The sequence below is a fragment of the Rhincodon typus genome, chromosome 22 (genome assembly GCF_021869965.1).
Source record: "Rhincodon typus isolate 14 chromosome 22, sRhiTyp1.1, whole genome shotgun sequence".
Classification (NCBI taxonomy): domain Eukaryota; kingdom Metazoa; phylum Chordata; class Chondrichthyes; order Orectolobiformes; family Rhincodontidae; genus Rhincodon; species Rhincodon typus.
In genome coordinates, this window is record NC_063353.1 from 2,370,493 (window position 1) to 2,394,763 (window position 24,271).

At 43.1% G+C, this 24,271-nt stretch overlaps 1 protein-coding gene across 1 annotated transcript in view; it reads left to right on the forward strand.

Moving 5' to 3' along the window:
- Positions 1-23,828: 23,828 nt before the first annotated feature.
- Positions 23,829-24,271, forward strand: part of lta4h (leukotriene A4 hydrolase) — a 45,766-nt gene continuing 45,323 nt past the window's right edge. The window contains exon 1 of the mRNA XM_020510250.2: positions 23,829-24,096. Coding sequence (XP_020365839.2) covers positions 23,902-24,096 — 195 coding nt within the window. The 5' untranslated portion in view covers positions 23,829-23,901. The remainder of the gene's footprint in view (positions 24,097-24,271) is intronic.

The following is a 24,271-nucleotide window of genomic DNA, read 5'->3' on the forward strand; positions in this document are numbered from 1 at the left end:
TTTAAACAGTGGCGTCACATTTGCTGTTTTCCAATCTGCTGGGACTGCCCCAGAGTCCAGCAAATTTTGGAAAATTACCGCCAGTGCACCTGCTATTTCTCCCGCCATCTCTTTTAGTACCCTGGGATGCATTCCATCAGGGCCAGGAGACTTATCAATCCTTAGCTCCATTAGCTTGCCCAATACTACCTCTTCCGTTATTATGATTGTTTCCAGGTCCTCACCTACCTTCGTCTCTTTGTCAATTACTGGCATGTTATTAGTGTCCTCCACTGTGAAGACCGATACAAAATACCTGTTCAATGCCTCGGCCATTTCATCATATCCCATAACTAAATTCCCCTTCTCATGCTCTAAAGGGCCAACGTTTACTTTAGCCACTCTTTTTCGTTTTATATATTTATAGAAACTTTTCCTATCTCTCTTTATATTCTGTGCTGGTTTTTTTCTCATGTTCTATCTTACTTTTCCTTATAGCACTTTTTGTGGCTTTCTGTTGACCTTTAAAGTTTTCCCAATCTTCTAGTTTCATGCTGTTTTTGGCCACTTTGTATGCCTTCTCTTTCAATTTGATAGCCTCCCTTATTTCTTTAGACACCCATGGCAGATTACCCCTTTTCTTACAGTCCTTCCTTTTCATTGTTATATACTTTTGCGGAGCACTTTGAAAGATTGCTTTGAAAGTCCTCCACTGCTCGTCAACTGTCCCACCATAAAATCTTTGTTTCTAGTTTACTTTAGCCAAGTCCTCCCTCATTCTATTGTAGTTCCCCTTGTTCAAGCACAGGACCCTGGTATTGGATTTTATCTTCACACTCTCCATCTGTATTCTAAATTCAACCATACTGTGATCACTCCTTCCAAGAGGATCCCTAACTATGAGGTCATTAATTATTCCTGTCTCATTACACAGGACCAGATCTAGGATAGCTTGCTCCCTCGTCGGTTCCATTACATACTGTTCAAGAAAACTATCACGGATACACTCAACGAACTCCTCCTCAAGGCTACCCTGACCGAGCTGGTTCGACCAATCTACATGTAGGTTAAAATCCCCCATGATAATTGCCGTACCATTTTTACAGGCATTAGTTATTTCTTTGTTTATTGCCCGCCCCAATGCGATGTTATTATTTGGTGGCCTATAGACTATGCCTATCAGTGACTTTTTCCTCTTAGAATTTCTAATTTCCACCCAAATGGATTCAACCTCATTCTCCATAGAACCTATATCATCTCTCAGCACTGCCCTGATGGCGTCCTTGAATATCAGAGCTACACCACCTCCCTTACCTTCCTGTCTGTCCTTCCGAATAGTCTGGTACCCTTGGATATTTAACTCCCAGTCGTGACCATCCTGTAACCATGTCTCCGTAATGGCTACCAAATCATATTCATTTGCGATGATTTGTGCCGTTAACTCATCAACCTTGTTAGGAATGCTACAAGCATTCAGGTAAAGTGCCTTTATGCTAGCTTTCTTACCCTCATGATTTCCAACATCTCTAATAATATCTCCCGAGTTATCCTTCCTTTTTGCTTCTTTCATAGTCTGCCTTGAACTTAAACCCTCCTGCACACATGCTAACCTGCTGCTTACCTTTTTATTTACCATCATACTCCCTGTCATTTTCCCTTTCCCTTTCCCTGCCACTGTTACTGCCGTTGTGGAACAGCTTGGCTAGGGACATGTACAGTTCTTATTATTATGGTGAAGCCAGGCTAAATCTTTAGATGACCAATCCTTACATCCATGTTGCATGAGTCAGCTAGACTCTTGGTCACTATTGGGTAGATTTCTGCCACCTTTTAACAAAGAACAAAGATCAATAAGCACAGGAACAGGCCCTTCAGCCCTCCATTCCCGCACCGCCACATTTTGTCCTTCCATACTAAAACTGTCTTCACTTACAGGATCCATATCCCTCTATTCCCCTCCTATTCATGTATTTGTCCAGGTGCTTCTTGAATGCTGCTAGTATCTACTTCCACTACCACCTCTGGCAGCGTGTTCCAGGTCATCACAACCCTTTGTGTGAAAATCTTGCCTCGCACATTTCTTTTAAACTGCAGCCCCCCCAACCTGCCAGCACCATGAACCTATGTTCTTTAGTAATTGACCACTCTATCATGGGAAAAAACCTTACATTTTCAACTCTATCAATGCCAGTCACAATCTTATAAACTTCAATCAGGTCACCCTTCAATCTCCTCTGTTCCAGTGAAAACAAACAGTCTATCCAAGTCTTTCTTCAGAGCTAAAATCCTCCATACCAGGCAACATCTTAGTAAACCTTTTCTGTACCCTCTCCAAAGTATCCACATCCTTCTTATTGTGTGGATACCAGAACTGTACACAATATTCCAAGTGTGACCTAACTAAAGTTCTATAAAGCTGCAGCATAACTTGCCTTTCCTTATATTCAATGCCCCTTCCAATGAAGGCAAGCATGCCATAGGCCTTTTTTACTACCTTATCTACCTGCACTGCCACCTTCAGTCATCTGCACAGATCCATCTGCTTATCAATACTCCTAAGGGATCTGCCATTCACTGTATAATTTCCACCTATACTTGCTCTTCCAAAATGCATCGCCTCACATTTGTCCGGATTAAGCTCCATCTGCCATTTTTATGCCCATGCCTCCAACTGATCTATATCCTGCTGTATCCTCTGACAATCCTCCTTACTATCCGCAACTCCACCAATCTTTGTATCGTCTGCAAACTTACTAATCAGATCAGCTACATTTTCTTCCAAATCATTTATGTAGATCATGAACAGCAGAGGTCCCAGCACTGATCCCTGTGGAACACCACTAGTCACAACCCTCCATTCCGAAAAGCATCCTTCCACCGCTACCCACTGTCTCCTATAGCTGAGCCAGTTCTGTAACCATCTTGCTAGCTCACACCTGATACCATGTGACTTCATCTTTTGAACCCGTCTTCCATAAGGGACCTTGTCAAAGGCGTTACTGAAGTCCATGTAGACAACATCAACTGCTTGCCCCTCAATCATCTTCGTCACCTCCTGAAAAACTCAATCAAGTTAGTGAGGCACGACCTCCCCTGCACAAAACCACGATGTCTATCACTAATAAGTCTATTTGCTTCTGAATGCGTATAGATCTTGCCCCTGAGATTCTTTTCTAATAATTTCCCTATCACTGACAGGAGGCACACAGGCCTGTAATTTCCTGGATTATCTCTGTTACCCTTTTAAAACAATGGGACAACATTAGCTATTCTCCAGATCTCTAGAACCTCACCTGTGGCCAAAGAGGATACAAAGATGCCTGTCAATGCTCCAGCAATTTGTTCTCTTGCCTCGCTCAATATTCTGGGAAAGGTCTCACCAGGACTCAGGGAATTATCTACCTTAATACTTTTTTAAGACCCAGTTCACCTCTTCCTTTTTAGCAGCAACATGGCTTAGAAATTCGACACACCCTTCCCTGAGATCATCCACCACCAATTCCTTCTCTTTACTGAATACCCACACAAAGTATTTGTTTAGGACCTCACCTACCGCTCCTGGCTCCACACAGATTCCCTCCTTTGTCCTGGAGTGGGCCAACCCTATCCCTGGCTACCCTCTTGCTTTTTATATATGTATAAAAAGCCTTGGGATTTTCCTTAATCTTGTTTGATAATAACTTTTCAAGACTCCTTTTAGCCCTTCTAACTCCTTGCTTAAGTTCTTTCCTAGTTTCCTTATATACTTTCAGGGTTTCATCAGTTCCCTAGACCTAGACCTTATGTATGCTTCCTTTTTCTTTTTGACCAGTTTAGGATCCAGAAGTCTTGCTCTGTTTACTGTGGTAGAGAAAAACCATGACATAGCCTAATGAGAAGAGGTCTTTGTCTTAAACAAGATGTAGTTTATTTTATGATAGCAATCAGGCACACATTACCTGATTGGTATGCTATATTCAGCCCATCAAGTCCACACTGATCCTCCAAAGAACCACCCAGTCCCACCTCCCCATCCTATCCCTGTAATCCCACATTTACCATGGCTAATCCAATTATCCTGCACATCTCTGGACACTATGGGAAATTTAGTATGGCCAATCCACCTAGTCTGCACCTCTTTGGACGGTGGGAGGAAACCCACGCAGACAAAGGGAGAACATGCAAACTCCACACAGACAGTCACCCGAGGGTGGAATCAAATCCAAGCAGCAGTGCTAACCACTGAGCCACCGTAAATGTTGCACCTTATTTCAAGGAGTTGATGTATAAGAATAGGGAAGTCTTACTGCAAATGTACAAGGTGCTGGTGAGACCACATCTGGCATACTGTGAGGAATTTTCATTCTCTTATTTCAGGAAAGGTATCATTCATTTGAGTCAGTTCATTCAGAGTTGGTTCACAAGGATGGATCACTGGTATGAAGCAATTGTCTTATGAGCAAACAGGTTGGGACCCTACTCTGGATTTTAGAAGAACGAAAGGTGATCTCATTGAAACATATAGGATTCTTCAGGGACTTGCCAGGGTAAATGCTAAGAGAATGTTTCCCCTCACGGGACAGTTTAGGACCAGAAGGCATAGTGTTAGAAAAGGGGCACCAATTTAAGGTTGAGATGAGGAGGAATTTCTTTTCTCAGACGGTTTTGAGTCTTTAGAACTCATTGCCACAGAAAGCTGTGGCAAAGAATCCTTTTATAAATTTAAGGCTGACAGAGTTAGATTCTTGATCAGTAGGCATAACAAGGGTTACAGGGAAAGGGAAGGAAAGTGGATGTGAGGAAGGTCGGATCAGCCACAATCGTATTGAGTGGTGCTGTGGGCTTGAGGGACCAAACTGATAATCTGAACAGGTTCTTTCTTTGTTTTGGGCTTTGCCATAGGTTAAGGAAGCCCAATGAAATCTTCTACCAGCTGCTCCTTGCCCAATTGTCTATTCAATGGTGAACACTTCCCTAACTCATAGTTCCATAACTGGCAGCCCCTTAACCAGTTGATGTCTGACTGACATCTCTCCGAATAAGCTTGGCATAACTCATGAGCTTTTAACCTGTTCTCTGTCAACTGTAAATTGTTGAATTTCCTCCACCATTTGAATAAAGTTAAGGTCAACATATGTACTCATGGTCAAGGGCGAGAATTCTTTCTTGTCAATTACGTATATATTTTCTACCTTCTTACACTGTGTTGTGGAATTGCTTGTAGCCTTAGTCTTAAGTGGTACACTTCCTTGATCATGTGGTTGCACTGTTGTAGATTGTAAGCAGTGTTTCTTTACTCAAGGTTTATGATCTGATAATGTAGTGCCACTCTCGCCATTATTCAGCTTAAAATAGATATCCATTGATGTAAATTGCGTCTCATCAAAAAGAATTGATTGGGCCACCAACTTTCATGAGGAATTTATTGGATGTGTCTTTTTAGCAGGTTGCTCTACCTCTCCAAAATATTTATGTGAGCAGTTATTCACCCCTTTGCTGCTCTGTAACTGTGTTCTACTTTTGCATATCTTTTGGAAGTGAACTAATAGTGGCTGGGCATTGTCTGTGACTGAAGCTTACATATTCCATGAAAATCAATTCTTAGTATCTGCTGTCTGGCCTATTCTCTGGACTGGCTTCTCATGTGTGGGAGTCTTTATAGTGACTGGATTCTGCTGCTCTCTCCTGACAAGACTAATCGTCTCCTCGGGATTAATTTTTTCTGATTTCTGAATCCACCACCATCTGAAAGCTTTCTCTAAAGTCAAATTTTCTTTGGACTGTATTAAATCTGATGAAAACTCATCAATTATTCCATCAACAATTCTGCCTCTTATGAATTTTGATTTCAAAACTCCATTATCACATTTCTCCACATATGTTAGTGAAATTATTTATGTGCCCCACCCATCCCTCCCACCCTGTAGAGATAAATCTTCCTTCTTCAAAACATCATTTGTTGTAAGATCAAAATAATTGTCAAAAGCTTGCAGAACTTCATTGAAAGTATTTACATTTTCTTTAATGCCTTACAGAGCTATAGCATCATCAGCTATTCTCTCAATTGAATACAAAAGCGTGTTTATTGTTCAGCTGCAGATTTAGTGTTTTATCTGGAAGCAATTCTTTACCTTAAGAACTATTTCTCTAGGATGTCCAAATCTGTGTCTTTTTGATGCATCTCTGAAATTATATCTTCCTAGCAATATTATTTCTCCTGGCATTTCTTCCTAATGTAATCATTTATTCTTTAAAGCTTTTCAATTCTGCAATATTTCAGTGGTGCTTTACTTTCATTGCCTAAAAAGACTTTTAAATCCATTGTACAACAGTGGCATTTTATATTTTAAACTTTTAACTTTGCAGGATAACAATGTTGTTCAAATAAAAGCAAAATACGGCAGATGCTGGAAATCTGAAACAAACACAGAGAATGCTGAAAAAACTCAGCAGGCCTGGCAGCATCTGTGGTGACAGAAACAGAGTTAGCTTTCTAAGTATGATATGACTCTTCTTCATAACTGGAAGGGATTAGAAAACGATAGTTTTTATAATTTTTAAAATGGCAGATAAGCAGAACAGACAATGTTGGGAGTCAGTACAAAAGACAAAGGGATTGCTAATTGGTAAAGTGAAATATGGACGTAGAATGTGTGTAAATTCAGAAGCAAAAGGTAAAAATTGGTACTCCACTGACAACAAAATAAACAAGACACAAACAAGGCAACGGATCAGGTTCTGAAGCTGTGGATCCCCAATATTGAGGCTTAAACACTAACGTGCTGGAACAGAAAATGAAGTGTTGATCCTCGATGGTTTGTCTCCTTTGAAACCACTTCAGTTCTCCCCATCGACATCTTCATGACATTATCAGATTGGAACCTAATTCAGTATTCAGTATTAAGCCTTTAAGGACCAATCAATTGTACAACAGTTCTAGAGCACACGTCTTCACTACGACTCCTGGAATGTTGGCAGGGCCAAAAGCCTTTGAACTACACAGTGCTTCCAAGTGTTTCTTGGCATCACGTAGAGCAACGTACAGTCATAAATAAGGTCATTGAGATATATAGGACAGAAACAGATCCTTCAGTCCAACTCGTCTGTGCCGACCAGATATCCTAATTTAATTTAGTCCCATTTGCCAGCATTTGGCCCATATTCCTCTAAACCCTTCCTATTCATATACCCATCCAGATGCCTTCTAAATGTTATAATTGTACAAGCCTCCACCATCTCCTCTGGCAGCTCATTCGATACACGCATCACCCTCTATGTGAAAAAGTTGGCCCTCAGGTCCCTTTTAAATCTTTGCCCCCTCACCTTAAACTTATGCCCTCTAGTTTTGGACTCCCTCACCCCAGGGAAATAACCTTGTCTATTTACCCTATCCATGCCCCTCATGATTTTATAAACCTCTTTAAGGTTATCCCTCAGCCTCCGACACTCCAGGGAAAACAGCCCCAGTCTATTCAGCCTCTCCCTATAGCTTAAACCCTCCAACTCTGGCAACATCCTTGTAAATCTTTTCTGAACCTTTTCAAGTTTCACAACATCCTTCGTATTGCAGGGACACCAGAACTGCACACAGTATTCCAAAAGTGGCCTAACCAATGTCCTGTACAGACGCAACATGACCTCCCAACTCCTACACTCAATGCACTGACCAATAAAGGCAACCATACCAAATGCCTTCTTCATTTTCCTATCTATCTGCGGCTCCACTTTCACGGAACTATGAACCTGCACTCCAAGATCTCTTTGTTTAGCAAAACTCCCCAGGACTTTACCATTAAGTGCATAAATCCTGCCCTGATTTGCCTTTCCAAAATGCAGCACCTCCCATTTATCTAAATTTAACTCCATCTACCATTCTTTGGCCCATTAGCCCATCTGATCAAGATCTTGTTATACTCTGAGGTAACCTTCTTTGCTGTCCACTACACCTCCAATTTTGGTGTTATTTACAAACTTACTAACCATACCTCCTATGTTCACATCCAAGTCATTTATATAAATGACAAAAGCAGTGGACCCAACTCCAATCCTTGGGGCACACCGCTAGTCACAGGCTCCAGCCTGAAAAGCAACCCTCCACCAACCACCCTATGTCTTTTACCTTTGAGCTAGTTCTGTATCCAAATGGCTAGCTCTCCCCGTATTCCATGTAATCTAACCTTGCTAACCATGAGGAACCTTGTCAAACACCTTACTGAAGTCCATATAGATCATGCCCACCACTCTGCCCTCATCAATCCTCTTCATCACTTCTTCAAAGAACTCAATCAGGTTAGTAAGATATGACTTCCCATGCACAGTCATGTTGACTATCCCTAATTAGTCCTTGCTTTTCCAAATGCATGTAAATCCTGTCCCTCAGGATTGCCTCCAAAGACTGGATATTTTCCCAGGAATATCCTCCCTATGTACAGCCGTAATGTTACCCCTAATCAAAAGCACCACTCCCCCTCCTCTCTTGCTGCCCCCCCCCTCTTTTTTCTATCTTTCTTAAAGCATCTATACCCTGGAACATTAAGCTGCCAGTCCTGTCCATCCCTAAGCCATATCTCTATAATTGCAATGATATCCCAGTCCCATGTTTCCAACGATGCCCTGAGTTCATCTGCCTTACCTGTTAGGCCTCTTGCATTGAAATAAATGCAGTTTAATTTATCAGTCCTACCTTGTTCTCTGCTTTGTTCCTGCCTGCCCTGACTGTTTGATTTGCTCCTTTTCCCAACTGCACCTGTCTCAAACGGATCTCTTTCCTCACTATCTCCCTGGGCTCTCACACCCACCCTCACCATTACTAGTTTAAACCCTCCCGAGCAGCTCTAGCAAATCTCCCCGCTAGTATATTAATCCCCTTCCAATTCAGGTGCAATCCGTCCTTCTTTTACAGGTCACTTCTAACCCAGAAGAGATTCCAATGATCCAAAAATGTGAATCCATCTCCCCTGCACCAGTTCCTCAACCATGCATTCATCTGCTCTTCCTCTTATTCCTACCCTCACTACCTCATAGCTCCGGGAGTAATCCAAATATTACTACCCTTGAGGACCATCTTTTTAAATTCCTGCCTAACTTCCTATATTCTTTCCTTGGAATCTCATCAGTTCTAATGTGTTCAACAATGTCCTGCTGGCCCCTCTCCCTATTGAGAATATTCTGCACCTTCTCCCAGATATCCTTGATCCTGGCAACAGGGAGGTAACACACCATTCTGACGTCTCGCTGTCGGCCGCAAACCTCTGTGCCTCTGGTTAGGGAGTCCCCCATCACAATCGATCACTTTGAATATGACGTACCCCTCATTACATTAGACCCAGTTTCAGTACCAGAAACCTGGCTGTCAGTGCTACATTCCCCTGAGAGTCCATCACCCCTTACATTTGCCAAAGCAGCATACTTGTTTGAGATGGGGATAGCCACAGGAGACACCTGCACTACTTGCCTCCCTCTCCTGGAAGTAACCCATCTACCTGACTGTATCTTCAGTTTTTCTCCCTTCCTACAGCTGCCACCCATCATGCTCCCAGCTTCTGGAAATTCCTTATTGCCTCTAACTGCCGCTCCAACTGATCCACACACCCAATAGGATTTACAACCAAACACACTTCCTGCAGACATAGTCAACAGCAACATTGAAACTCTCCCAAATCTCCCATATCTGACAGGAAGAGCACATCATTCTACTAAAGGCCATTTTTGCACCTTAACTATCTACAGACCCAGAAAATAGCACAGTCTTACTGCTCTAAAAAACACTACTCTAGGCTAACTTAGTACCTATGTTTTATATTTTTAAAGTTTAATCAAGAGACAGATTTCAATAAAAACATATAATTAAAATAGAACACACTACGCCCTCAACCGTGTCTCCCACATTTCCCGCAACTCATCCCTCACACCCCGTCCCCTCAATAACAACCAAGAGAGAATCCCCCTCGTCCTCACGTACCACCCCAACAACCTCCGGATCCAACGCATAATCCTCCGACACTTCCGCCATCTGCAATCCGACCCCACCACCAAAGACATCTTTCCCTCCCCACCCTTATCTGCTTTCCGGAGGGACAACTCTCTCCGTGACTCCCTTGTCCGCTCCACACTCCCCTCCAGCCCCACCACACCCGGCACTTTTCCCTGCAACCGCAGGAAGTGCTACACCTGCCCCCATACCTCCTCCCTCACCCCCATCCCAGGCCCCACGAAGACTTTCCACATCAAGCAGATGTTCACCTGCACATCTGCCAGTGTGGTATACCACATCCGCTGTACCCGTTGTGGCCTCCTCTACATCGGGGAAATCAAGCGGAGGCTCGGGGACCGCTTTGCAGAACACCTACGCTCGGTTCGCAATAAACAACTGCACCTCCCAGTCGCCAACCATTTCAACTCCCCCTCCCATTCCTCAGACGACATGTCCATCCTGGGCCTCCTGCAGTGCCACAACGATGCCACCCGAAGGTTGCAGGAACAGCAACTCATATTCCGCTTGGGAACCCTGCAGCCCAATGGTATCAATGTGGATTTCACAAGTTTCAAAATCTCCCCTCCCCCCACCGCATCCCAAAACCAGCCCAGCTCGTCCCCGCCTCCCTAATCTGTTCTTCCTTCCACCTATCCCCTCCTCCTACCTCAAGCCGCACCCCCATCTCCTACCTACTAACCTCATCCCGCCCCCTTGACCTGTCCGTCCTTCCTGGACTGACCTATCCCCTCCCTAACTCCCCACCTACACTCACCTTTACTGGCTCCATCCCCGCCTCTACGACCTGTCTGTTTCCTCTCCACCTATCTTCTCCTCTATCCGCCTCCCCCTCTCTCCCTAATTATTACAGAACCCCCTTCCCCTCCCCCATTTCTAATGAAGGGTCTAGGCCTGAAATGTCAGCCTTTCTGCTCCTATGATGCTGCTTGGCCTGCTGTGTTCATCCAGCTCTGCACCTTGTTGTCTCTACCCACACCCATTGTAGCTTTACAAAATAAATGGTAAAATTACACTTTAAAAAGCCACTTATCTGCTCCCCTGCTGTCAGCTCTGCTACACAGCTTTCTCCAAGGTCAGCTGTGAATTTCGTTGTTTGTTAATTTTTCTTGGATGAACTTCTATGTCCTGAGATACTTGAAATCAAACAGCAGAGGCCGTGCAGATTCAGTGTTAGGTCACACAGTACTGTAAGCTTCTTTCTCTGTTTGAATCACTTCCCATGCGGTCACTACCTTTGCCTGTCTTCCTCCTGTCTTAAAGTGCTGTTGTTTTGATTTTTTTCCCCAAAGTTCCAAAACAATGCAACAGCTTATACAACAATAATTACTGCTCCTAGAATTCGAGGAAATCAGCTTCAACACTGAAAATACCTCAAAAAAAGGAGCAGTTCATATAGCCACAATTTTTTCCCATCCTCCCATCTTGGATTTTCCAGTGTAAGGTTTAGGAAGCTAAAATTGGGCCTAACCCGTGAGTAAGATAAGGAAAGCAGTAAAGTACTCAAACAGGGAATTAGAAGGGCAAGAATGGGTCATGAAACGACCTTGGCAAGTAGGGTTAAAGAGAATCCCAAGACATTTTATAGATACATGAAAAACAAGAGGTTAACTAGGAAGAAGGAAGTTACATTTTTTCCCATCCTCCATCATGGATTACCTTTTAAAAGACATTGGATGAGTATATGAATAGGGAGGGTTTAGAGGGATATGGACCATACACTAGCATATGAGAGTAGATTATTTTAGAATGGCAGTCCAACTCATCCATGGTACCAGAAGGGTCTGTTTCCATGCTGTACATCTCTATGGCTGCATATGTACACCTCAGTAGCAAATGCTGACTGGCGCATAGAGAATTATTGCAAACTTCAGTTAGACCACAAGGGGGCAGCAAATGATCACATTTTCAAAAAGCATCTTTTTTGATAGATGTTTAAGGTTTCCTTCACTGTGCAAAACGCTGCAGGAACACACATTCCAACATTTCATTGAAATAAACTTCAAGTCTCTTTGAAGTATCTGTGTACTAGTTCAAAACTGGCTTCACATTGGTCACAGGAATTTTGAGGATTAGTGAGACCTATACATGACAGCATGGTTATCTGTTTTTACGAAGCAGCTAATATTTATGTTACCTGGTACTGTCATTTGGATGGAAGGTACAAGCCATTCCTCAGACCTGCACCTAACATAAATGCCCACAACTTTCCTGATGACTTGCCCTTTCATGCTACAAATTGTTCAAACCCCTCAGTATATGCCCCCAAAATGGGACCTGCCGAAAAATCTATCCATTCCAGAGCAAGGTGAGTACTGCCTCTGGTCTCTTATTAATTTTTATTTACATGTGGGTTTCACTGGCTCACCACTATTTATTGTTGTCCTTGAGAAAGTGGTGGTGAGTTGAACCTTCTTGAACCGCTGCTGTCCACGTGCTGTAGGTAGACAATGCCACAATGCCTTTACGGAGAGAATTCCAGGTTTTTGACACAGGAACAGCAAGATATTCCAAGTCAGGATGGTGAGTGGTTTGGAGGGGAACTTGCAGGGAGTGATGTTCCCATGTATCTGCTACCCTTGTCGTTCTAGCTGGGAGTGGTCGTGGGTTTGGTAGGTGCTGTGTAAGTCTACATACTGCTCTACTGAGGTAGTGGTAAAGAGAATAGATGTTTGTGGATATGGTGCCAGTCAAGCAGGCTGCTACATCCTGGATAGCGTCAAGCTCCTTAAGTGCTGTTGGACCTGCACCCATCCAGGCAAGTGGGAAATATTCCATCACACTCCTGTAGATAGTGGACGGGTTTTGGGTACTCAGGAAGTGAGTTACTTGATGCAGTATTGTTGCAAAGTTGAGTAGAGTACTTGTGGATTTGGAGGCAGGAAGAATTTGGTGTTTGTGAAATGCTGGGGAGGGGGAGGGGAAGTACTGTGTGGCCCCTTTAAAAGATGATGTGCTTTTTCTATGCTTAGAAATTTAAAAAATAAACACCTGTGAGCAGCAGCTTGCAAGTTTGCAAGTCCACAGAATTGAAGCATTTGTATCAAAAAACCTTACAGTTAGCAGGCCAAGCAATAGTTCTTACCAAGACAATAAGCTTTGAATGAGATAGCAAGACCTGCAGATGCTGGCGTCAGAGTCAATACAGTGTGGAGCTGGAGGAACACAGCAGGCCAAGGAGCAGAAAAGTTGATGTTTCAGGTCAGGACCCTTCACCAGAAATGGGGAGGGATAAGGGAGCTGGGAAATAAATAGAGGGAGGAGGGGTGGGGCTGGGGAAAGTAGGTCATATGGTGATAGGTGAGTGCAGGTAGGCAGTGGTGGGGATTGGTCAGTGAGGTGGGAGGAGCAGATAGGTGGATAGAAGATGGACAGGTTGGGTCAGGTCAAGGAGGCGGGGATGAGAGGGAGGGTTGGACATGGGATGAGGCCAGGGGGTGGGGAGACTTTAAAACTGGTGAATTCTATGTTAAGGCCATCGGGCTGTAGGCTCCTAAGGCGGAATATGAGGTATTGCTCCTCTAGTTTGCAGTGTTGTCATTGTGGCACTGGAGGAGGCCCAGGATGATCATGTCACCCAGGGAGTGGGAGGGGGAGTTAAAATGGTTGGTGACCTCAAGGTGCTGCCAATCATAGTGTACAGAGCACAGGTGCTCTGCGAATCGGTCACCGAATCACCGATGTACAGGAGGCCACATCGGAAGCAATGGATACAGTAGACCAGGTCGGAGGATGTACAGGTGAACCCATGTCGGATATGGAAAGGTTGTCTTGGGCCTCGGATGGAGGTGACAGGAGAAATGTAGGAGCAGGTGTAGCACTTCCTGCGGTTGCAAGGAAAGGTGCTGGGGGTGGTGAAGTTGGTGGGGAGTGTGGAGAGACAAGGGAGTCACAGAGTGAGCAGTCCCTACAGAAGGCAGATAGGGGTGGGGAGGGAAATATATTTTTGGTTGTGGGGTTAGATTGTAGGTGGCGGAAGTGGCAGAGAATGATGCGCTGGATGCGGGTTTGATGGGGTGGTTTGTGAGGACCGGGGGATTCTGTCTTTATTTTTGTTGGGGGGGGGAAGGGGGTATGAAGGCAGAAGTGTGGGAAATTCAAGAGATGTAGTTGAGGGCATTTTTGATCACCAGAGGGGGAAAGTTGTGATCCTTGAAACAGGAGGACATCTGGGATGTCCAGAAGTGGAACGCTCCACCTTGGGAGCAGATGTGGCACAGGCGGAGGAATTGGGAGTGAGGGATCCCATTCTTGCTGGAGGGTGGGTGAGAGGAGGTGCAGTCCAGGAGCTGTGGGAGTTAGTATGTTTGAAATAAACGTCAGTGTTGAGAAGGTTACCAGAGATGGAGATGGAGTGGTCCAGGAAGGGGAGGAAGGTATTGGAGATGGTCCAGGTGAATTTGAGGTTGGGGTGAAAGGTGTTAGTAAAGTTGATGGACTGTTCAAGCTTCTCATGGGAGCACAAGGCAGCACCGATATAGTCATCAATGTAGCAGAGGAAGAGAGGAGGGATGCTGCCAGTGTAACAGCGGAAGAGGGATTGTTCCACATATCCTACGAAGTGGCAGGCAAATCTTGAACAAGTTTTGAATGTAGCCTATCAATTTGAACCAGGCATTTAGAAACCAAAAACCAATTAAATTTAAATCTGATGGTTTTGACAACATAGGACCAATTCTATTGTAAGAAATTGATATGTCATCAAGGGTATAGAAGAAGGGGCAGTTGGGCAAAGACAGGAGAGCTAACTGCCACCCGACACAGTTAACAGTGCTCCGAATTCAAGGGAGAATCACTGGCTCTCACAGACTCCTGTAAATCTTAGAGAAAGCACCATCTAAAGAACAAAGATACCCACAGCACAACTCGTGAATATTCCTGACAGAAGAATCGATGGAGAAGACATAGAGCATTCTAGTTGACACATAACCTGGCTGTAATTTCAAGAGATTATATTCTTCATTTATTTTATTTTCTATAAGTGAGACTTCTTTTTATTGGAACAGCATACTATTAGAATCTTGTTTTATTAGGGAATAGTTAGTAGTTAGAGGGTATTTATTTGTTTTTTTTAAATAGTTTAGTTAATTTGTTCACTGTTAGCATTAGTTGTTACTTGTTGATAGTAAACTGAGTGTCAGGGGTTTATTTTATTTGACCACTAGAAGTTGCTGAAAGGCAGGTTACACCACTTTTCACACCCCTTTTATAGATTATTGGGCGAGGTGTTCCTCTTTGGACATTTTGGTTTCAGTTCGCGGGGGGGGGAGGGGTCAACATCCGCTTTATAACAGATCGGGGGCTTGGGGGCTAGTGTCCGGGATTTGGACAGATTTGGGTACAAAAGGTCCCAGCAGATTTAAACAGTGCCCTAGATCTTTAAATCAAACTTAAGTGAGAAGTGCAAAATCTGTTTAATTTCAGTTGCTTGTTGTTGGTGAAATCAAAAGTGGGGACATGCCTCTTAACATTGCTAAAGAGGTTCTGGCAGTTGAAGATGCTTCCCAAATTTGCCAAGGAAGTTTGGAAAGAGAGGGGATACTTTTAGAATTAGCAGACAGGCTAAAATTGGGTTTAACTAAGGAAAGCTGACATTGAAACAGAGTAAGTCAAGCATTTAGGTATATCAGAGAAACAGGCAAGTGCAGTGAAGTTAGAAAAAATTAAATTTCAAGAGAGACGAGTGTAGTTAGAAGAGAAAGAAAAGGACCTGAAACACCTTGAATTACAGTTAAAAGCAGAACAAAAAGAAAAAGACAGAGAGTTTGAATTCAGAAGTTGACAATTGGTAAGGAAAGTTGATGTAAAAGGATATATAAAAATCTGTCAAATCATTACCAAAATTCGTTGAAAAAGATGTAGAAGCCTTTTTCATTTCCTTTAAGAAATTGGCTAAATCGATGAACTGGCCAGAGACTATCTGGGTAATATTAATTCAGACCAAGATTGTAGGCAGGGCTAATGAGGTGTTTGCAGCACTGTCAGAGGAGTTGTCAGGAAAATATGAAGAAGTAAAATAGGCTATTTTGAGCGCCTATAAATTGGTACCAGAAGCATATAGACAAAAGTTCAGAAATATAAGGAAGGAACCAGGTCAGACTTATATCAAGTTTAGAAGAATTAAATATAGCAACTTAGATTGAAAGACAGAAAAGACATATGAAGATCTTAGAGATATTATTCTGCTGGAGGAATTTACAAACTCACTTCCAGAAGTGATAAGAACTCATGTTGAGGAACAGAAAGTTAAAACAGTGAAAAGAGCTGTAGAGATGGTGGACGAATACGCATTAGTGCACAGATCGAAATCTAGATTCCAACAGCAATTTCATTCTGTGAGGGATAGAAATTGGGGAAAAGGGTGTTCCTTCAATGAAAAACAAAAAGTAGATCACACAGGGAACAGTTTACCACATGTGAAAAAAGAAACCCAAGAGGGTGGAAAAGAGGTGAAAGACCTCAGATGTTTTCACTGTAATAAGGTGGGACACACAAAGTCACAGTGCTGGTCGTTTAAGAAAGGCACTGGGAAAAAGGATGTGGTAAAAGAGTGTAATGCAGTGGGATTATTTGAGATAGTGAAGGAAATCCCAAGAGAAGTTGAGGAGCTGCGGGAGAGTACACAGGCTAGTCATGGGCTGGAAAGTAAGATAGCACCCGCCTGTGTGGGTAAGGAAGTAAAAATATTGAGATACAGGAGTTGGTCAGTCTCTAATTGTAAGAAATGGAAATATTTGCACATCATCAGTGCAGCCTCCGATGATGCGCTGTTGTGTTTTCCCACCTGATATTTAAACTCTGGGGTCCACTGGATTTGATTTCTGGTTTTCTGGAAACCTCATTTCCAGTTTTCCTTCTCAGTGATATCTGTGGCAATGTCTCCCAGAATTCTGCTGTGGTGACTCTCAGCCACCCTCTGATTCGCTGCCCTTCTTCACCATTTCATGGAGGGTGTCCTGCAGAGGTCTTCCGCACAGTCATGATGACTGTGGCGATGTCTCCCAGAATTCTGCTGTGGTGACTCTCAGCTGCCCTCTGATTCATTACCCTTCTTCACCATCTCATGGAGGGTGTCCTGCGGAGGTCTTCCACACAGTCATGATGACTGTGGCGATGTCTCCTGGAATTCTGCTATGGTGACTCTCAGCCACCCTCTGATTCGCTGCCCTTCTTCGCCATTTCATGGAGGATGTCCTGCGGTGGTCTTCCGCACAGTCATGATGACTGTGGCGATGTCTCCCAGAATTCTGCTGTGGTGACTCTCAGCCGCCCTCTGATTCACTAGATAGGAAAAAACATGAATTGATGTAGGGAATGCTGTTCCATTAAAACAACACTCCTTACAGTCTTAATATTCTCAAAGCAGTGCAGGTTCAGAATGAAATGGAAGCGATGCTCCAAGAAGACATCATAGAGATGAGTCAAAGCGAGTAGAGTTCGCCGATCATGTTGGTTCCCAAACCTGATGGTACTCAACGATTCTGCATAGATTATGGGAGAATCAATGCTGTAACCAAATCTGACTCATACCTAATTCCAAGGCTGAAGGACTGGGTGGAAAAAGTAGGACAAGCCACTTACATCACATAGTTGGACTTACTTCACAGTTACAGGCAAGTACCTTTATCAGGGACAGCAAAAGAAATTTCTGCTTTTGTAACCCCAATAGGCTCTATCAATTTAAAGTAATGACCTCTGGAATCAACAATGCACCAGCCACTTTCAAAGTCTTATGAACAGAGCTGTTGCAGGATTGACTAATTGTGCTGGCTACATAGATGACTTAGTGATCTTTAAACATTCACGGGAAGATTACATGGAGAATTTGGCAGAGCTCTATGAGAGACTACGGAAGGCAAAACTGGTTATAAACTTGGCAAAAACAGAATTCACGAACGCGGTAGTGACATTCTTAGGGCACAATATCAGACATGGACGAATGACACCAAGTAACATGAAGATGAAGGCCATCGAAGAATTTCCAACACCATCCTTGAAGAAGGAAATGCTACTATTTTTAGGATTGAGCGGATTCTACAGGAAATTTGTACCAAACTTTAGTAAGCGTAGTGGTACCATTGATGGATTTGTTAAAAAAAGAACATGAAATTTCAGTGGACAGAACAATCCCAGAGGGATTTGCAAATTTAAAGGTAGTGTTAATCTCCACACCAGTTTTAGCCATGCCAAATTTTTTTGAAGCCCTTCAAAGTCGCCATCGATGCAAGTGATGTCGGTGTTGGAGCTGTGTTGTTACAGGAGGATGATTGTGGAATTGAAAGGCTAATTGGTTATTTTTCAAACATAAGTCAATATCTACCAGAAAAGGTATTCAACCGGTGAAAAAGAGTTATTGCATTTGGTAATGGCCTGACAACATTTTAACGTTCGCGTTGCAAACAATGCATCAGAGACGATTGTACCGATCATAATCCTTTGACGTTTCTGGAAAGATTTAAGGACAAGAACATCTGATTATTTCATTGGAGTCTCATATTACAAGCATTTAATTTACAGATTGTACATGTTGTGGGTTGTGAAAATATTATCGCAGATGTTTTATCGCAAATTTGAAAGAGAAATGTTTCCATAAGAGAGAAATGACCGTGTTCAATGTTATATATATAGAATTACCATGAAATGTGTCACTCTAGATTAATGAGCTATGGATCTAGTAATGTAATGGAGTTAAGGTTTTAAAAGAAGAAAAATGAAGCCATCTTTTCATAATGATGGTTTTTTTTAAGGGGGTAGGTGTTGCAAAGTTGGATAAAGTACTTTGGATTGGGAGGCAGGAAGTTGGAATTTGGTGTTTGTAAAATGCTGGGGTGGAGCGGGAAGTATTGCGTGGTCCTGTAAAAGATTATGTGCTTTTTCTATGCTAAGAAATTTTAAAAGAATGTCTGTGAGCAGTAGCTTGAAAGTTTACAAGTCCACAGACAGCGCATGAATTGAAACATTTGTATCAAAAGACCGAACAGTTAGTAGGCCAAACAGCAGTTCTTACCAAGACAACAAGTTTTGAATTTAACCAATTAATTTGAACCAGGCACTTAAATACCAAAAACCAATTAAATTTAAATCTGATGGTTTTGACAATATAGGACCAATCCTATTGTAAGAAATTGATATGTCTTCAAGGGTATTAAAGAAGGGGCAGTTGGGCAAAGGCAGGAGAGCTAACTGCCATCTGCCAGAGTTAGCAGTCCTCAGTTCTCAAGAGAGAAATGCTGGCTCTCACAGGCTCTTCTAATCTTAGAAAAAACACCATCTAAAGAACAAAGGTACCCACAGGACAACTACTGAATATTCCTGACAGAAGAGTCGACGGAGAAGGCACAGAGCATTCCAGGTGACACGTAACCTGGCTGTTATTTCGAAAGACTAAATTCCAATTTTTTATTTTATTTTATATAATTGGGGCTTATATTTATTGGAATAGCATGCTATTAGAATCTTGTTTTATTAGGCAATAGTTAGTAGTTAGAATGGATTTATTTGGTTTGTTAATAGATTAGTTAAATTATTCATTGTTAGGGTTAGCGAAATGAATTGTTACTTGTTGATTGTAAACTGAGTTTCGGGGTTTATTTCATTTAACCACGAGAAGTTGCTGAAAGGCAGGTTACACCAGTTTTCACACTCCTTTTACAGATTATAGGGTGAGGTGCTCCTCTTTGGACGTTTTGGTTTTAGTTCTCAGGAAGTGGGGATCAACCTCCACTTATATCAGTATTTCTAGTCTCTGACCTGCTCTTATAGCCACTGTATTTATATGGCTGATCTAGTTCAATTTCTGGCCAATGGTAATTTCAAGGATGTTAATAGTAGAATATTAGTAATGGTGATACCATTGAATTTCAATGTATGGTGATCAGATTCTGTCTTGGTGTAGACGGTCATTACCTGTCACTTAAAAAGCAGAAGATAGAGATAATAGAACTTGAACTTGAATTTCAGAAAGGGGAAAAGTGGAGAGAGCCAGGGAATACCGGCTTAAAATTATGTAGTTTAAGAAAGACATTGGATGCTGACAAAAGCTCTGAAGGGCAAAATTGTAGTCACGATCTAAATTACAGTAAAGAAATGTTTATACTTGAACAGTCACTACCGAAATTTGACAGAAAGGGCATGGAGGCATTCTCTATGTCAGTTGAGAAAACATGAAGTGTTCAAAGGAAAACTGGACATTTCTCAAAAAACTGCAAGTGGATACAGCATATGAATCACAGAATTCCTAATGTGAGGAAAGAGGCTATTTGGCCTATTGAGTCTGCACCAACCCTCCAAACAGCAACCCACCCAGCAACAGCCCCAGACCTATCTCTTTACTTACCATGGCTAACTCACCTAGCCTCCACATCCCTAGACACTACAGGACAATTTTAGCATGGCCAATCCACCTAACCTGTACATCCTTGGGCTGTAGGAGGAAACTGGAGCAGCCAGCAGAAACCCACACAGACTCAGGCAGAACGTGCAAACACCAAACAGACAGTCAACTGAGGCTGGAATCGAACCTGCATCCCTGCTGCTGTTATGCAGCAATCTGAATCACTGAGCCATCGTGAATGTTGAAATTTACAAATCACTGCCACAGGAGCTTTCTATGAATTATGATGCCATAATCAAGGCTAGTCTGGCTGCATATGAGTTGGTTCCTGAAGTATACTGGCAAAAGTTTAGAAATTAGAGGAAGCAGTTGAGCAAACCTATATTGAACTTGAAACAGTAAAGCAATTTAGTTTAAACAGATGGATTTGGCATAAGGCCTTGGATTAAGCTCTCAGTGAAACAATTCTGTAGGAAGAATTTAAAGCTTATTGTAATAAGATGCCAAGTTGAAGACCAGAAATCATAGAATCACAGAACTGTACTGCATGGAAACGTACCCTGTCCAACTTGTCCATGCCAACCAGATATCCTAAATTAATCTAGTCCCATTTACCAGCATTTGGCCCATATCCCTCTAAGCCCTTCCTATTCACGCACCCATCCAGATGCCTTTATCATGATGTAACTTTCTCTGGAATCACTTCCTCTGGCACCAATCCCTGTGTGGAAAAAGTTGCCCCTTTTAAATCTTTCCCCCTCACCTTAAACCTACACCCTCTACTTTTGGATTCCTCTACCTTGGGAAAAAGACCTTGGCTATTCAGCCTATCCATGCCCCTCATGATTTTTATAAATCTCTATAAGGTCACCCCTCAGCCTCCAATGCTCCAGGGAAAATAGCCCCAGCTTTTTCAGCCTCTCCCTATAGCTCCATTCCTCCGACCTCAGCTATATTCTTATAGATCATTTCTGAAACCTTTCAGAAGGTTTCAGACAATATAGCAAACAGACCAGAATTGAATGCAGTATTCCAAAAGTGGCCTAACCAATGTCCTGTACAGCCACAACATGACCTCCTAACTCCTATACTCAATTCAGTGACCAATAAAGGCAAGCATACCAAATGCCTTCTTCAGTACCCTGCCTACATGTGGCTCCACCTTCAAAGAAATGTGAACATGCATCCCAAGATCTCTTTGTTCGGCAACACTCCCCAGGACCCTACCATTAACTGTATAATTCCTGCCCTGATTTGGCCTACCTAAATGCAGCACCTCACATCTACCTAAATTAAACTCCATTTGCCAGTCCTTGGCCCATCGTATAAAGATCCTCTTTTACTCTGAGGCAATCTTCTTCACTGTCCAGTGCACCTCCAATTTTGGTGTCATCTGCAAACTTACTAACCATTCCTCCTATACTCACATCCAAATCATTTATTTAATGATTAAAAGCAGTGAACCCCGCACCAATCCTTGCAGCACACCGCTGGCCACAGGCCTCCAGTCTGGAAAGCAATCCTCCATCTCAAGCCTCTGTCGCCCACCTTCAAGCCACTTTTGTATCCAAAATGGCTAGCTCTTCCTTTATTCCATGTGATCTAACCTTGCTAATCAGTCTACCATGCGCAACGTTGTTGAACACCTTGCTGAAATCCATATAGACAACATCTGCGGTTCTGCCTTCATCAATCTTCTTTGTCACTTCTTCAAAAAACTCAATCAAGTTGGGGTGGCATGGTGGTTCAGTAGTTAGCTTCACAGCATCAGGGACCCAGGTTCAATTCCAGCCTTGGGTGACTGTCTGGGTGGAGTTTGCACATTCTCTCTGTGTCTGCCATGTTGACTATCCCTAATCAGTCCTTGCCTGTCCAAATACATGTCAATCCCGTCCAATGACCTATCCAGCACAAATGGCAGTTTCACCAGTCAATAGTTCCCTGGCTTTTCCTTACCACCTTTCTTAAACAATAGCACCACATCAGCCACCTTCCAGTCTTCTGGTACCTCACCCTTGGCTATCAATAATACAAATATCTTAGTAAGGAGCCATGCAATCACTTTCCTAACTTCCTACAAAGTTCCGGGACCTGATCAGGTCCTAGGAATTTATCCACCTTGCTGGTGTTCAGAGAGGCAGCATGAATGTCAGATTGTTATGAGTTGATCCATAAAACTACACCTTTTTCCTGTCATCCTCATGAAGTTGAGAAGGATATAGGATGGGACAGTGATAATAAAACAAGCATTCCTAAAGAATGGACAGCTGAAAATGCTCCAAGATCCTTTTTTCAGATCAGAAAGGAAGGTGCTGAGTATGATGGTAAAAATCAAAGGCTTTCCATTGTAATAAAGTTGGATACACCTTCGTTCGGAATGCTGAAAGTTGTGAGGGAACCCAGGGATTTGTTGTTTGTTGGGATTCATAACAGTGAGTCCTGAATGGAAAATCAAAAGGAAAATAGTACAGACCAAATTTAACTTTAACTACAACTAGGAAACTGGAGGTAAACACGGTTGTGAGTGCTGCACAAGAGGTAATTAGTTTGATGAGAGATATAAAGTTTTTTGTCAAAAGGAAAGATAACCCTATCTTCTTCAAATTATTTACATAAACTCATAACTGCAGTAAGAAACACTGGACCTGCTCAAACCTTGACTTTTCAGTCAAAGGAATTTGCAATTGATCACGTCGATCTATGTGAAAAGTTTACTCTTGAATAACTTTGCTAAACTTTCATCGACTGAGGACATTGGAGGAATTTCCCTTGCTGCCACCTCATTGAGTTAATTTAGGTCTACACAAATGTGAAGAGTACAGTTAGGTTTAGGAAATGGAACTGTGCCAGAGCACTCTGTTGCCTTTGTGACAGAAATAACTCACAGTATTTTCACTGAAATTTGAATTACTGCATTAGTGGGTATGGTATTTTCCGAGGCATGAAAAGATATAGGGGGATAGTATCCTTTCTAAAGGGCAGATGATAGAATTTGAATTCAATATAAAAATATCTTAATTAAGAGTCTAAATGATGATCATGAAATCACTGAAAACCTATCTGGTTCACTAGTGTCCTTCAGGGGAGGAAATCTACCATCCTGATGAAGGATGTAAACACGAAACATTGACTTTCCTGTTGCTTTGATGCTGCCTGACCTGCTGTGTTCCTCCAGCTCCAAACTCTATTGTATCTGCCATAACTACCTGGTCTGGCCTACACATGACTCCATACCCACAGCAATGTGGTTGACTCTTAATTGCCTTCAGGACAATAAATATTGGCCTAGCCAGTGACACCCATATCAGGATAATGAATAAACAAATAAGTGTTTTTGATTGAACAACGGAGACGGAAACTGGTTCCTTTGGTCTGTTACCTCTTTCTGTGCCAATGACTCCAAACACCATTCCCTGTCTCCTAAGGCCACTCGCCCCCAAGCGATCAGACTAGCGGGCCACGCCATTGGTCAGGCCCATCACGTGCTATCACCACCGCCGCCACGTGCTGGGCTTTGGGTGTGTGATGCAGCGGTGACCAATCAGGAGTCGAGTGCTGCCGGAGGGACCTGCCGGCCTGGCGCCTGCGCGCTGTGGCCTGCCGGTTGGACGCCTGCGCAATGCCGCCACGGGTTCTGTGTGTGTCTGGGAGCGGGATCGTGGCTGAGCTGATGGACAGCAGCTCGTGTACGTCGGCGGCGGACTTCACCACCCGGCACCTAGTGCTAAACCTGAGGGTGGGCTTCCAGAGCTGCCGCATCGCCGCTTCAGCTGCGCTGACTGTCGAAGCTCTGCGCGATGGGTTGTCGGCTCTGGTAAGCCCCGGTGGCAGGGACCGTGTTTTCCTCGGCTTGAGAGAGAGGGACGTCGGAGTGGAGGGGGAAGGATAGCAGGCAGTGACAGGGGGAGGGGATCCCAGCCTAGCCCAGGGGACATTTGTGATGGGGGTTGGGGGGGAGACCTGGGGGCATTTGTGACGGGGGGGGGCGG